At 31.7% G+C, this 15937-nt stretch overlaps 2 protein-coding genes and 1 long non-coding RNA gene across 3 annotated transcripts; all 3 read left to right on the forward strand.

The window, feature by feature from the left end:
* Nucleotides 1-1369: 1369 nt before the first annotated feature.
* On the forward strand, nucleotides 1370-4779 carry LOC143182110 (glutathione S-transferase-like). The gene is made up of 4 exons (XM_076382882.1): nucleotides 1370-1489; nucleotides 2628-2764; nucleotides 3265-3432; nucleotides 4182-4779. The coding sequence occupies exons 2-4, from the start codon at nucleotides 2632-2634 to the stop codon at nucleotides 4487-4489; spliced, it is 609 nt and encodes a 202-aa protein (XP_076238997.1). The 5' UTR covers nucleotides 1370-1489; nucleotides 2628-2631; the 3' UTR covers nucleotides 4490-4779.
* Nucleotides 4780-6779: 2000 nt separating this feature from the next.
* LOC143182406 (uncharacterized) lies at nucleotides 6780-7708 on the forward strand. Its single transcript, XR_013002431.1, has 3 exons — nucleotides 6780-6834; nucleotides 6950-7288; nucleotides 7365-7708. It is a non-coding gene; the product is annotated as an uncharacterized LOC143182406 (long non-coding RNA).
* A 4473-nt stretch (nucleotides 7709-12181) lies between these two features.
* Nucleotides 12182-15415, forward strand: LOC143182221 (palmitoyltransferase ZDHHC6). The gene is made up of 7 exons (XM_076383100.1): nucleotides 12182-12377; nucleotides 13069-13250; nucleotides 13342-13426; nucleotides 13496-13770; nucleotides 13848-14060; nucleotides 14157-14344; nucleotides 14419-15415. Exons 1-7 carry the CDS (start codon nucleotides 12323-12325, stop codon nucleotides 14555-14557), a joined length of 1137 nt encoding a protein of 378 aa, XP_076239215.1. The 5' UTR covers nucleotides 12182-12322; the 3' UTR covers nucleotides 14558-15415.
* Nucleotides 15416-15937: the final 522 nt, after the last annotated feature.

Genomic DNA, 15937 nt, shown 5'->3' on the forward strand with positions numbered 1-15937 from the left:
TGTTTCGACAGTAACACTTAGCTGTTGCTGATAAATATAATCATGATAAGCAAAACTATTTACTATCAAGCTGCGTGAAATAGCAAATTTCATATGACATAATTTTTACTATACTTCGACAAGTTCAGTAAACGTCACACAACTAATCAATTGCGTGTATAAAGATTTTTTTATTATACCTGTTTAATTCGCGATTAGAACTGATATTCTATAGCCTAATCAAACGACATAGATTCTTATATGTTTCATTACAAATCCTGGATTTTCTAGTGAATATCTTGTTAATCTAACAGTTAGTGTAAGTAATCCTACATTAATTTTGCCAATGCTCTGTAATTACAGTCAAATCTCAATAACTCGAAAACTTTTATAAAACTTTTGTTCATTCCCTTTCGCTCCGCTGTGAAAACCTCTTTAAATCGAGACAAAACTTACTTTAACTCGATTTATCACATATTTAGGTACACTTTTTACCCCTATAACTCGAATTGAGAATAATCAGACCTCTACAAGTGGAAGTTTACCTTTATAAGTCAAACTTTTGTCGTCGCTAACTCTACAATTCGAACTTACAGCTATGTGTGCTAACTCATCAAACAAATGAATGCTGGAAAACAAGATGACACATGTCGTGTCTTTACCCTTTCATCCACGCATGTCCATGCAAGCTGGTTGTCATTAATCGAACGCATAATTCACATCATCCCCTTAAATTCTTGCTTTCGCGTTTAAGTTAAGTAAAATTCTGAGTAAAACGAGTTCTAAGAGAAAACATAAGACATTAACACTTTTCAAGTTAAGATTGAATGTTTTCTGTTTAAGTGATTATAACTAGTAAATTATTAACTTTAGTGCAAATCCTCTGAAGTCGAATTTTCGTATGCTAAACCTCTCTGACTCAAAAACTTTGATAAGTCGAAACCTCTATAACTCTAAAATTTTAGGTCTTCCTTTGACATTCGAATTATCAAGGTTCGACTGTAGTTGACACTCAACTTATCGGTCACTTTTTCTATTCATTTCTATTTGTATTCATCTTTCGTTTAATCTTTCAAATGTTCAAATTCTGCAACCGTTATTAATTACTCTATTATAACGCCGTAAATGATTAACCAATTTAACATCAAATTTACTATTGTAGGTGGTCTCTTTTATCAATAATTCAATACATTAAGTTTCAACTGTTTTAATAAATGTCTCTGAACGATAGAGGTTGTCAAAGCTTTACTAGGAACCATGAATGCGCAAGTTTCAACTTTGCGTTCTATTCGACATTTTAAATTTCATCTTGTGTCGTAATCATGACGTCCACCAATGATGCGTCATGACGTAGAGGCGAGCGATAGGAGGATAAGAGAAAATATATAAACTCGTATAACGTCTCCTTGGTCAGACCAGGTCAGACTAATAGCGTTAATCGAAGCTTCGCCGGCTAACATTTGGTCGTTCCTGCTTTCCTTTGCGTATCTTCACTTCTTTGGAAACAATCGTAAGTATAGTATTTTACCTTTGTTTATTTAATTTTCTCTTGGGAATTTGTTGTTCTGTCTGATTTTCAGATCACATAAATATTTGAACAAGAAGTAAATCAAGTTTCTCAGAAAGCCGGTTCATTGACCTAACTTAGCAATAGCCTTTAGTAAGATTATTCTAGAAAATCGAAGCTGCTTGACTTTCTAATTCAATGATGAATTTCTGTTTACGTGTTTCGAGAAATTTCGGGGAGATATTTATATTATTATGTATAATATATATACCGTTTTCAGGTTATGAAATTCTTACGTTTTACTAATAATAGACTGAAATTGTTATAGATTATAGAACACTAAGATGTAACATTTGCATATAAGGATTCGGTATAAGAGAATAAAAGTTGCTACATTTGTTGTAATCAGAATATCACAATAAGATTTTATTTTGTTACTCATATGACGTGCCTAATTACATATTTTTAAAGCTTCTCATGTATTTTCAATTTGTTTTTATTTTAAATTTACATTTATAATCATAAATGTATATTTTTACTTATTTTCCAAATGTCTACTTTGGAAATTTTTTATACTGTAAATAGGAAACAATGAATCTCTATACCTGGAAGTCTTAAAATGAATAATAATGAATAAGAATTTTTTAATATGTTTATATAAATATTCTTAAAAATAATTAGTATTTATCTAAGCTCTTGTATACAAATATCCATGAATAGTATAAATATCTGCAACTTTAATAAGTTACATATTTGAATATTATTATTATTCTATGATAGTTGCAAGATTTTTTTAAATATTTTTTAAAATGTTATTTTCTTATTTATTGTTAGAAAATTGTGCTTGCTTAAATTTATAAAACTCTTAATTTCTGTTATGCAAAACCTAGTGTTTCATATTAATACAAAATTTTACTTTTGTATGTTCACTTGAGTTTCATCTACTTACATTATTTTGTAATTATAAATTTGCCACTTGTTTCCAATGACAAGATTATAAAATTTGAAAAATATTTTCTAGGCCTGATTTATGCTGTTAGTTTCTATCTGGCTTATAACATGTTTTTATTAAGAAACTATCACCACAAATCTTGTAATTTGTTTAAACAATGAATTTATGTTGCACTTTTTTCTTTTGCAGCAAAATGCCAAACTACAAATTGACTTATTTCCCATTGAAAGGATTGGCAGAGCCAATTCGCTTTCTCTTAAGTTATGGAGGTGTTGACTTTGAAGACAATCGCTTCAACAGAGAGGATTGGCCAAAACTAAAACCTGGTAAACACAAATCATAAATAAATTTGTTTCTCAAATTTTGTTAATATACTCTATTATTTCTTTCATTACTAAACAGTATTACTCTATGTTCTTTAATTAACATAAATATATCAATACAGGACATTTATGCAAATTATAATGAAGATTTCTATTTAGTCTTCTAAGAAACACAATATAAGACAATGGCTATTGTTTAACAAACAATAACCTCTGTTCTCTTTGGTAAAAGATCAATAATCTTGAATTATGTGGACTTTCAAATAGAAGATAATAGACATTCATGAACATGTAAAAACAATTGATAGATATAAGATACAAGAGTAGATGTAAGACTAGAGAAATTATTTTAATTTGAACTATCTATTGACTTCGTAGCTTTCAATGTGTTTGAATTAGTGTTGATTTAATTTTGTATTATATTTTTAAGTTACTGCTTATTTTATTTTACTACTGTTTTCTTCCATCAACATATTCATAAATAATTGTTTTTATTATTTCAGAGATGCCATTTGGCCAGGTTCCTATTCTTGAAGTTGATGGAAAGAAAGTGTGCCAGTCTGTAGCTATTAGCCGTTACTTAGCCAAACAATTTGGTCTTGCTGGAAAGAATGATTGGGAGGCTCTAGAAATTGACATGACTGTTGACACTATTCATGATGTTCGTGCAAGTAAGTTTCTATCCTATTGATTAACTTCAAATAATTTTACTAAACTTTATATTCTTTTTGTAAAATATGAATATTATCAGATTTTCATGCATAATTGTACACGTATGTATACAGTGTTTAACAATAGCTGTCAGAACTTTTAAAGGATTATTCAGAATATCAAAGTAGCAAAGTTAAAGAGTGATAAAATTGTGTTTATGACTTTGTTTCTAAGTTGTTCATTATTAAATACACATTTAAAATGCGCGCAACGGGTGTTAACCATCATTTAAACTCATTATCAATGGTGGCAATGTCATAGCCACTTAGAATAGTCCACTTATGTCCTTCGTGACACCAAATATCATTACTTAGAATAAAAAATAAGTAGGCTTCCTTGTCACCTATGATACTTTTGTCATTGAACTTGATTGATGCTCAATGTGTATCAGTAGAATAAGTTTTCCCATCAGACATATTTTACATTAATTTTAGATGTTCTTTTTTTCAACAGTTAATAATATGGAAGTCTCAAACGCAATTTCATTATTTTCAAAATCAGTAAAGTTAATGAATGTTCAACCCAGTGGAAACTCCACATATCATAAGTTCCTTCATTTTTCAATAATTTAGTGATTTACATGTTTTTCTAACTTTCTATATCTTCAGATTGTATTATTTACTTTTTAGTTTAAAGAAGATTACTTGTATCATTTTTTCAAATTGTTATATATAAGCAATTGTATTTAAATAATAATTTTATTTTTCAGAAATCGCCGCTTATCATTATGAAAATAACGAAGCAGTAAAGGCCGAGAAGCTCGCGATTGCTAAAGAAGTAGTTCCATACTACTTGGAACGTTTGGATGCGCAAGTCAAGAGAAACGATGGCTACTTCGTAGGGGGTGCCCTTTCGTGGGCTGACATAAGTCTGGTCGCCCTTCTCGACTACTTGAACTACATGATGAAATCTGACATTATTGAAAACTACGAGAATCTGAAGCAACTGAAGGAGAAGGTTCTTGCTGAACCCAAGATTAAGAGCTGGGTTGAGAAACGTCCAAAGTCCGATTTCTAAATTTTTAGTCACAAACTGTTTGTGGTTTTGCTTGTTGCATACAGAACGTTTATGACGGAAATTTGTTTAAGATGTCTGAGAACCGTGATGAGAAGAAAATTATTGTTTGCATGCGATAAGAACTCATTTTCAATTTTTTCAATTCCATATACTTGTATTACTGTATTGTTGATCATACTGTATGTTGATCATTAGAATTATTTATGTACCCATTTAACAAAATATGGGCATAGACTGTTAAAATAGTATTGTACTTTTGTATTCAAATAAAGACTCCATTTTATTAAGTGTTTGTGTAGAATTTCTTTCTATTTGAAAGTAGATAGATAGCTCTAAAATGGTATTCACAAGTGGTTAAATTCGAAGACCATTTTACTATAATTTTACTATAATTATATTATTATTATTATTATTATTATACTATAAATTAGTAAGGTTTTGGGAATGAAGTCCTATCTCTATCATATCCCATTCGCCTTCCTCTTATGCAAATAGTACTACTTCAAATATGTTCTCTTCAAAATACATTTGCAAAACGATTAACTTCTAATCGCTGTGCAAACATGTATTAAAAAGTCTTAAAATATCTACCCAGGAACAGCTAAAAATTAGTACATCTTAATTTAAGAAACTTAATCTAAGTGATTTAATATACTTAACTTAGCTTAATAGACTAAATCCAACTTAATTTAGTTACATTTAACTGTATCACACTTACATTTATCTGTAATTTAAGAACAGAAATTTTACAAAACAACTAAGAATGTCTCAAAATATAATTAGTGAAAAAAACAAGATTAATTGGACTCAACTTTAAACTAAACCGTGATTTATTTGTTTTGCATAACCTTAATTTAACTATATGTAGTGCTCTGTATTTTTTCACAACTCTAGCTTAAGGGCCTAGGATCAGATATGTCAGGGCGGTGACATTACCGACAAAATTAGGCAAAAACAGAGGTTTACGCGCTGTCGCTTTACGTCCTTATATTGGAAGGTTTTGAGATGGAAAAGGACTCATTCGATAGAGGAAGGTTCAATCTAGCCCGCTCTGGTCATTATTTAATCAGCTTCTGCTGATGTTCAGTAATATGAGTGTTCAAAGTAAAGCAAAAATCGACAAATTCACAGTCATGAAATCTAAGCATTTTTAGCTAATTTAGGGATTGTTCTGAGCGAAATCATGACCAGAGCGGGCTAGATTGAACCTTCCTCTATCGAATGAGTCCTTTTCCATCTCAAAACCTTCCAATATAAGGACGTAAAGCGACAGCGCGATTTTGCAGTGCTTTTTGCGAGGTTAGAGATAAAACAGAGTAAAAAAGTGACAAGTTTAGTTCCGCTTGAACAGACCAGGCGGCGCCTAATCAGGAGGCCCGTGCTGCCCTGAGTTGGCACGCGAGTTTCGAGAATTTGACGTACCACTACACATGCAACTATACGAGCTGCGTGTTTCGTTCATGTCCCACAAGAAGTCCCATGAAAACTCATTCCGAGTGACATTGTAAGGTTCGAACAGAAAGTGAGCTCGGCGGTTCGGACTGCTTCGGACGGCTTCGGAAAGATTCGGAAAGATTCGGAAAGAAGCTTGAAACGCTTCGGCAAGCGCAACACGGCACAAGCCGTGAATATTTTTGATAATATAGATATTTTCACGTTTCGACTCGGAAGGAGATTATTCGGTGAGATCTTCAAAAATTTTTATGAAATTTTGAGGGATGAGTTTAAAGATCAAACGATGACATTCTCTGTGTATTTTGTATGAAAAATTAAATTAAAACAAGTTTATGTACAAGCTGATACAATCGAGAAAGAGCGATTCTACATGCAATAATAAACTAAAAATAAAGAATATAAATTGTTTATAATATTTATATGTTCTTAGATCTGGGTTAGGTCTGGATATATACAAAATAAAAGGAGACGTTGCTAAAAATACATTAATTTAATATGTTTACTTTTTAATTATAATAATTTATAATTAAATTTTCCCCCCCGTTCCCGCCTCTTCCCCCCAGGCCAGGTTCGCAGTTGCTGCCGCGACCCCGACTGCGGCTTCTCCCATACCTCCACTTGCGGATTTTCTTTTTAAAGTCCCAAAATTATAATATGAAAAATAGACACATGTTATTCACGAAATTTACTTCGTTCTTGAACAAAAAATGAATAGATAAATTACTGAGCGCTTTAGCATAAGATCGCCTATGATCTACGTATCTTTTGTCGTCATGCCTCCTCTAAAGCTTGCACCGACTCCGGCGTCGGCGTCGGAGTCCGCGTTGGTGTGGGCGTCGGCGTCGGCGTCGGCGTCGGCGCTAGCTTTAGAGGAGGCATGACGACAAAACGTACGTAGATCATAGGCGATCTTATGCTAAAGCGCTAAGTAATTTATCTATTCATTTTTTGTTCAAGAACAAAGTAAATTTCGTGAATAACATGTGTCTATTTTTCATATTACAGTTCTGGGATTTTAAAAAGAAAGTCCGTAAATGAAAGTATGGGAGAAGCCGCGGTCGGGGTCGCAGCGGCAACCGTGATTCTGATGATTATAAATATATTAAATTAATGTATTTTTAGCAACGTCTCCTCTTATTTTGTATATACCCAGAGCTAACCCTGACCTAACCCAGACCAAACCGGAAGGAAAAACGAATAGGAAATAATTCGCCACATATACAAAGAGATAACTAAAATTCATTTACTGTTATTGTTTGTAAGTAAATTAATATGAAATCATCATGAACTTGTTTTAATTGTTTTTTAAAAGCTGGTATCAAGAACGTAGAAAGTGTAAAACTTGTAAGTATATCATCTTTTACATTCAAGTTACATAAACTCGAAAAGTAATTTTTATTAAACTGATTTAGTTTTGCAGATAAACCAGAGTTTCCACTCGAAATATTTTACGAATGACTCGGCCGCTCAATGTCGCTTGCGGGCGACTTGGGCCAAACCACAATAGCGTTTTAGAAACGCGAGAGTAAGATTTGACATTTGCCTTCTCTCTCGTCTTTCCGAAGCTATCCGAAGTGATCCGAAGGGCCGAATTCACGTACATACGGCTCGTATAGTAGTGTGTATAGTGGAGGGGGAATCATAGTGTGGCTCCATCTCGCATTCATTAGGCAGCCACATGTCTGTGGATAATTTTATTTCTGTAAAGAAAACTGTAACGGCAGATACCGACCAGGAAATCTCGTAAAGTCACGTGACTACCCTAAGCCCTTAAATCGCGATTTAAGTCTTCTCGTAATCAATCCAAACCACGACTTGCACAGCGGTCAACATCATTAGCGTGATCGCTGTGCCACGAAATGGCTAGCCATTCTAGCCAAACCAACTCTATATGTACTATTAGAATTATTACTACAAAACTGAAGCAAGCATAGTGACAAAGTAGTAATAAGAATGACTCCCCATCAAACGATAGGACTGAGAACATGACCAAAGATATCGTATAAATCTAGGATTTCAAGAAATTTCTATTCGTAAACGCGTACAGAATCTTGAACACGACGCTCGAATCTATTCTTCCGACTGCGACTTGACGACTTTAGAACAATATTGTTGAATTTGAAGAACTAAAAATGAAAACTGAGGCCATGGCATACTCCAATCGCGTCACTTTCATTCTTAATTCTTCAAACGGCTTATTTAACTCCAGAGGCAAGTTACCACGCGAGAATGCGCCTACCTAATCGGAAGGACTGCGATGAACTGCCCTGGCCTTACCTATTTACATCTACCATACACACCAAAAAGTAAGCTACCTGCCTAATTAACTCTATATTTAAAAAATGACAAAACAATCACACCAACACACTACGCCCCACGCTTCTCACGCAAGGGCCTACACTAGGGAGAACGTCCCGGGACGCCACCATCACCCGAGTTTAGAGCACAAACACACTCTAAAGTACATGCCATTTTCCTGAAAACGACTGGCAAAGGCTAGTGACCATTGGAAATAAACGTAAAGTGATAAAAATGGCAAAAAATCCATTTAACATGATGTAATAGTTAGTGATACTCATTTTGTATTTATTATTGTCATTTATATTTGCACATATTCCATAAGATATTTTAAATACAAAAAGCAATGGAATATGTACATGTTAATACTACTTTGAGAAAAAAGCGACACAATTCCACAACCTAACCACACACACAAGTGAGAATACGGCGCGCACGATACACTAACACAGTGGCAATCGCTGACTTGTTATTAAATTTTTATGGCTAGGTCTTCGTGCGCCGTGAGTAAGTTGGAAACAACAAGTACAGAATTGATACCTGAAAATCCTGAGCTAAAAATAGTGATTTGTCTGACTGAGTAACGATCTAGATTTATCTTTCATTTTCAATTAAATAACATAATATTATTAAAATTTTATTTGCAAGAAGAATAACTCTAAACTCTGTTGAATTCATTAAGTAAAAGACTGTATTAAAAAATCTCTTTATCGAGGAAAAAAGATTCTACTAAATATTTCAATGAAAAAGTCTACTTTAAAATTTTCACATTTTAAATCATCCTCGAGTAATCTAATTATCAAAGTAAAATGTTTACAAAGAAAAAGGAAACTACTATTTGTGCTCATTACTTAACAACCAGATGTGCCCCCCCCCCCCCCCCCCCCCGCGCGAAATGTCGTCTTGTACATGAAATATAATTTATTTTCAAATAATCAAAGTGTGTTGGAAAAGATTGTATTATCTTTTAAAAAGTTGATATCATAATATAAAGATAAATGTATAAAAAAATATGTACATGTTATTAATTTTAATAGATACCCTTTTAGCTGTGGATATTAATATATCCACATCTAGATATTCTTAATATTATAAAAGTATTGAGTTAATAAATACAGAGAAAAATATTACTACTCACGAGTACGTATAATCGTGCCGCTTCGGACCTTTGCATCCTACGACATGATTGAGTGACTGGAGGAACCAAAAATATGCGTTACCTTAAGATCTACAGGATGAAGGCACTTCGACGAATTACCCAGGGGGCGTTTATTGGACCTGAAACAAAAAAAAGCAAGATCTTAAAAAATGTACAAATTTTCTAATTCTATGCTTTAAATTTCAAACACAAATTTCTAAATTCTATTTGCAATTATAAAAGAGAAAAATAATTACTTACATTATTCTTCACGTTCTGACACCCGAACTCGCTGTCGTTGACTTTAAATTCGGTTACACCAAGTTTTTATAAAAATCTATAATAAAACAGGAATTATAAACTTAACGTAAATAGATTTATATAAATACAAACACATATTATGTGAACATAGATTATATTGCAAACTATTCTAATTTAATCTAAAATAATTTGTTACTTAATAATTCTATACTATAAATCTACTATTTAACTTCAAATAAAAAAACAAAATACAATAGCAATAATCAAGTATGTCACAATATTAAATGAATTTGAAATAAAACATATAGACGTTAATGTTAGATAGCAATAGTAACAAATAGTAAATGTAAATTCTAATAATAATTAAAAGAGTGCACATTTTAAATAGTGATGTATGCTTACCCGAATATGCAAGGAGCTACTAAGATATCTTAACTCTACCGCCTTCACTGAACATATGAGGACCCGTCCGTATCAGGTAGTTTGTGCAATGGATATTGGTGGGGGAATGCCACCACTGTAAGTTAATTGTTTTCAAAATTCCATAGACACTAACTACGGTATTTCTTTATAGAGATACTCAAGGTTAACGAACTACTTGCTTCATTCATGATTTATTTTAAATATTATTTGCGATAACAAATACTATTTGTATTCTAGACATTTGCGTTCCTATCATTTGAAAACTAAATCTGAATATTTTATGCAATTCAAAGGTACACATACTGAAAAATATATCTAATTTTTCTGCATTGTAATAAGAAAATGTTTTATATATTTCCGAAACACACAAAAACTTGACAAATTCTGTAAAAATACTAGAGAAAATAATAAAAAAAACTTACGTTTGGAGCGAGATGTGTAGTCGGCGTCATTCCGTTGGAAGCGGACTGCGCGCGCAGCTTCGAGAATCGAAAGAATATTAAATTCTTCCACAATTGCATTGTCTCAGGTTATGCGTAGAATAAATGTGAGAAATTCTCAAATAACTCCAATTACGGTTACCACCTAATATCGTCTGTAAAGAGCAAAATGCGAAAATTTTCATTTCAAATCTATTATTTTGTTTGCTAGTATACAAAACTATTTTACAATAAAAACTGCGAGCATTATTGTACGTTCTACTTGACAAGATACCCTATCGGTGTTTCCTTGTCTCAGAATTCTTTTAATTGTATAATAAATAGGTTTTACACAAAAACATAAAAAATCGAAAAATCTAGACTATGGAAATACAAACTTGGTTTAATGGCGAAGAATTAAACGTTTGCTGAATGGAAAATCAAATGAGAACTGAGAAACGATGGTCATGTTTAAATTCGCGCAAAGAAACTGTTAGAAGCGTGAGAATGCATGCGCAGTAGCAATCTCGTAACTACGGTTGAAATACCTACTGATTCCTTACTCAAATCAATTTCATCTTTTATCTAAAAACGTTCGAAATTTAGGAAAATAGACAGCACATCAACTATACCTTACTATAAAAGGTGCAATAACGAAAATAGCAATCGAAATTCATCAGTGTATACATTTACTAAGGCACCAGAAAATGTGCAGCTAAATGTACCGCCAGATATTTGTATTATCGAATAACAAGGAATCAAAATTTTTCAAGCAAATATTAATCATGAAAATGATCGAAATGAAGATAAATTTTAAATTAATTATGTTATAATACATTAAAATTAAGGTCACGTACCTTTCTGAGTGAGAACACGAAAACGCCAGGAGCAGGATTAAACACGTCTAACTTCTACAATGTCCAGAAAGGAAGTGACGGCGTGCGCAATTTGAACATATAAAGATGGCGACTGAGTTTGACAATAATGGCGGGAGAATGGATCTATATGAATATAAAATTAAACTGATCCTATATCGAAATGTATTTTGTAATATAATTTGACAAAATGAGTTAATAAACTCAAAAATTATAAAATTTATAAATCTTATTGTAAAAGTATTTAAGAATTTAAAGTATCTAGGTATTCAAGTGATATTCTTAAAATATTTTTTTTAATTCGTCTTTACAAATGTTATTCTGGTATTGGTGCCTTGCTCTGTAAATTTGTCACATATTTTATTTAATCGTATTTTCTTTTAATCCTTTTTTTTTTGGTAAATTATGAACAAAGACTCGTCTGTAACTACCTTATCGATTGAGCAATTAGTTCAAATTTTACATTTCTCAAATAAAACAGTACAATTCAATTGAAAAATGTGCAAGTATTGAAATAATTGCGATTTAAATCTTTCAATATACTACTCAAAAAGGAATAAACAAATTAGATTAGTATATGAAGATTAACATTGTTACTTTACAAAAAATGTTAAAAGTGTAGATATAAAATTTAAGCTTACTCACACCTGTCCCAATTTTTCTATTAATTTTAACCGAACTGATTTCTTATTCAATCATACAATATTCTGCCCAACGTAATCTATTTTCGCTCAATGTAACGTGCCTAAGAAATTATCAATTTTAAAGAACGGTGGGCATTGTTACCAACATTAAGAATATACATATGAATTGTAACGAAATGTGCTGCCGAGAGAAATACGTTTCCGCAGATATCGAAACTGATAAGAGAAATTGTTCATTCACAGTTCACATATGAGATACCCGTAATATTTTGCATATATAAAATCTGAAGGATATTTAATGGTAGTTTTTTGGTGACGGCATGTGCGTCAATCCGTTAAAAAGAATATGTCATTGGGGTCCGCTCACTGCTCTCGGTACGTGAATCGAATGTATTAAGTCTCTAACTGAGGATTAAATTGTATCGAAAATGTTTTCATTCATCCAACATCGTTCATGTAATAATGCTCAAATTTACACGCTTTGGTTATGTTATGTTGATATACAAAGTGACATCGAACATAAAATAGTCGTGGGAGTAAACTTGACAAATAAATGCTTCCATTTTGTTTTCTCACGTCATGATGGATCCCGCGAAATTCAAATGGTCTTTGATAATTTATATTTTGCAACTAACACTTTTTTATAGTGAATAAATACAGAAAGGAGTCCAAAAGAAGTGTAATCAATTATCAGATGTTTTGTACAAATATCTATTCATGGAAAATAAATAACATACCTGCATTATCATTAGTAACATATCACTAATATTTTGGAAAAAGTTTTAAATATTGAAAATGTCTATTTATTAATATATAATGGTACAAATTAAAGGATTCTATTCATATCTGATTTTAAATATTACTCAAATTTTGTAAAATAAGTCACAATACTTGTATCGTAAATTTCACTTGTTTCCGTATCCAAATTTTATTGAATGCACTAAAATTTTCATGTATTTCATGCAATATCATGCATTTGTTAATGTAACTATGTTACTTGTAGGCATAATTACTTTATTTGAATCTATTTCTATCAGTTGTGTCTCCTATAAAATTTCTTTTTTAGGAATTATCAAAATAATCACATTGATGACAATACATTGTAGTAGACAGTGGTGGCCGCCGCAAGAAAGTTTGTTTGGAGCAATTAATTTCATTCTTTTCTTTTGTCTCAGTGGATCTACTCTTTTCCATTTCATCAGTGCTATTTACGAGGGACCTGGGTTTTTACAATTAAAATGGATGCCGGTATTATAATATATACATTTAAGAACAGTGAAGTAGAAAACAATATCTATTTAATACAATAAAATAAAACTAATGCAATATATTTCTTCAGGAAAAGGCAACAGATACACAATTTTTACAATATTGTTCTGTGTGCGAAGGCTACAAGGCACCAAGATCTCATCACTGTAGAAAATGTAAGATTTTATACAATTAGATAAGAGCAATATTCTACAGAGATTACTGAGTTGCTTTTTGATTTTTAGGTGGTCGTTGTGTGATGAAAATGGACCATCATTGTCCATGGATAAATAATTGTGTAGGACATTTTAATCATGGACATTTTACAGCATTCCTGGCAAGCGCAGTTGCTGGAAGTTGTGTTTCTACTTTTACTTTAGTCTCTTGGGTGATGACTGTATTATCTTTGAAACCATTATCGTTCCCACCACCTTCTTTATTCATTCTAGTATTAGTAATCTTCAGTATTGGTTTGTCAATTGGTGTTGTTCTTGCAGTGGGAACATTACTTTACTTTCAGGTAAAATTTTAAATCATGCGAAACTTATACTTACATTATACTTTTGTAAATACACTGTTTTATATACTATTTTGTAGTTACTAGCTATAGTTAGAAATCAAACAGAAATAGAAGCTTGGATTTCGGAAAAGGCTCACTACCGAAGGTTCGGAACCAGAGACAAGTTCATTTATCCATATTCAAAAGGATGGCGTTTTAATGTGCAGCAAGTTCTTACATGGGATTGTACACCAGTTGGTGATGGAATTAATTGGCCCGTAATCGAAGGCTGCGATCAATATACATTAACTGTAATTTTCTTTTGTGTTTTGAATTCAGAAATAAAGACACTGTGCTTGCAGTAGTGGGATAAGAGTATAAGCTGTCATGTTTTTGCAATGTTTTAGCGAGAACAACTGGCCCAAAAAAAAGCTAAGCGGAAAAGAGCTAAAACTTATAGAGTTACAGAGGCAGCATCTGGATCATGGTTACCTTTGAAACATGGTTGGGGTGTACTTTGCCACCCACCTTGCACAGATGAACCTCGAATCAAGCTCAAAGTTGGAGACATTGTGATTGTGACAAGATGGAGAACGTATGTTTGAAAAATATAATGTATTTTGATATTAAAGATGTACAGAGTACGGACGGAACTTGTTTTTTTTTCAGGTATTGGTTATTTGGAGAAAAGAAAGTGGATGACGATAACGAAAAACAGCCGCGAAAACGGGGGTGGTTTCCAAGACCATGTGCGATCGAAGTAATCGAAAATGATGGATATTCTTCCGCTTTAACGAAGTCAGATTGAAACATTCCTACTTTTCGTCTAGAATTTTAAACGTATTTATCAATGTGTCATTCAACGAATAATGAATAATGAATTTTGTCTACTTCATATACATAAGCCTCAATGATGAATGAGTGTTCATGTGTGTCAATGGTCTAATGTAAAATACGTTTTATATATAACAAACTGTGAATGTTAGTGGCTATATTTATTGTATAAGTAAATGTGATAACTGGTTATCACAAACGATACACTTATTTAATATTAGATCCTTACTGTATGTATTACATCTACATATATCTATTCACATTCACTAATTAATGATGATAGCTTCGTTCATAATTGGTCTCTATGGTGAAAGAAACAATAACACTAAAGTAATTAGTACAAAATAAAATCTTATACTACTTTTTTCTTTTTATACGAACACATTTAAAGCAATGTAAACACGTTGAATATAACAAATAGTTTTTTTAATATCATAGGAGAATTATTGTGTTCAATATGCAGTTATATGTATATATTTTATATACAATTACAGTGAATGTAAATAGTTTGTTTGTAACCATACATCAGTGACGTATCAGACACTGTTGTTAAACGGTACAGAGTTCTTGACTACTTAGTGCAATAAAAAGAACAAAAAAGGTAGAATTTATATACATATATTTTGTATCATTCGTAATAATTATAGATAAACTGTTGATTTGGACAATGGCTATAATATATGACACCAAAATGTTCATTTCTAAGTTTCTATTAACAATTTGTAATGAACGAATAAATGAATCATTGAAATTTACATTCCCGATGTCTCTAATATGTTAAAAGTGTTTACGATTATTTCTATGCTCTATATTGCGTTGCTCTCAACTCTCCTAGAAAATCAATAGCACTAGCAAAAGTAACACAAACCAGGATACGCAATTTGCATTTCTAAGCACGCAAAACATTTCTATAAAGAAGTAATTATTTCAAAATTATTTCTAATAATAAATTATTATTAAATTATTTCTATAAAGAAATAATTGATCAAATTTTTCGGTCAACAACATTCCTTGCTGAAACTCAACAACGCATAACTTGGAAGACAATAAACTTAGCAAGTAATGCATTCTACAATGTTTCATATATTTGTCTTTACATTTTCTGTAATTTAATTAAGTGGTTTCTTCTTGATTTTAAACATTCTTCGGTGCAACGTATTTTCACACTTTGTCAATTTAAAATCCCATGATTATAGAAATTATTCTTAATTATATTCGACTATATTCGATAATTATATAAAGAATACTCGAAATGTTATTTATCTTATCATGTTTTAAATTACTTTTATATAACTCGCGTTTTTTTTTAGTGGTTTATTATTTTAAAATAGTCAACTATAACTTGTTTGAAACA

This window comes from Calliopsis andreniformis, chromosome 8 (assembly GCF_051401765.1).
Source record: "Calliopsis andreniformis isolate RMS-2024a chromosome 8, iyCalAndr_principal, whole genome shotgun sequence".
In the NCBI taxonomy this organism is placed as follows: domain Eukaryota; kingdom Metazoa; phylum Arthropoda; class Insecta; order Hymenoptera; family Andrenidae; genus Calliopsis; species Calliopsis andreniformis.

Excerpts from the sequence above, each read along its gene's own strand:
- LOC143182110 (XM_076382882.1), top strand. The coding sequence starts at position 2,632 with ATGCCAAACTACAAATTGACTTATTTCCCATTGAAAGGATTGGCAGAG. Across the intron at positions 2,765-3,264 it reads TTGGCCAAAACTAAAACCTG|AGATGCCATTTGGCCAGGTT; the intron begins GTAAACACAAAT and ends TTATTATTTCAG. Across the intron at positions 3,433-4,181 it reads TATTCATGATGTTCGTGCAA|AAATCGCCGCTTATCATTAT; the intron begins GTAAGTTTCTAT and ends TTTATTTTTCAG.
- LOC143182221 (XM_076383100.1), top strand. The coding sequence starts at position 12,323 with ATGTGCGTCAATCCGTTAAAAAGAATATGTCATTGGGGTCCGCTCACT. Across the intron at positions 12,378-13,068 it reads GGGTCCGCTCACTGCTCTCG|GAATTATCAAAATAATCACA; the intron begins GTACGTGAATCG and ends TTTCTTTTTTAG. Across the intron at positions 14,345-14,418 it reads ATTGTGACAAGATGGAGAAC|GTATTGGTTATTTGGAGAAA; the intron begins GTATGTTTGAAA and ends TTTTTTTTTCAG.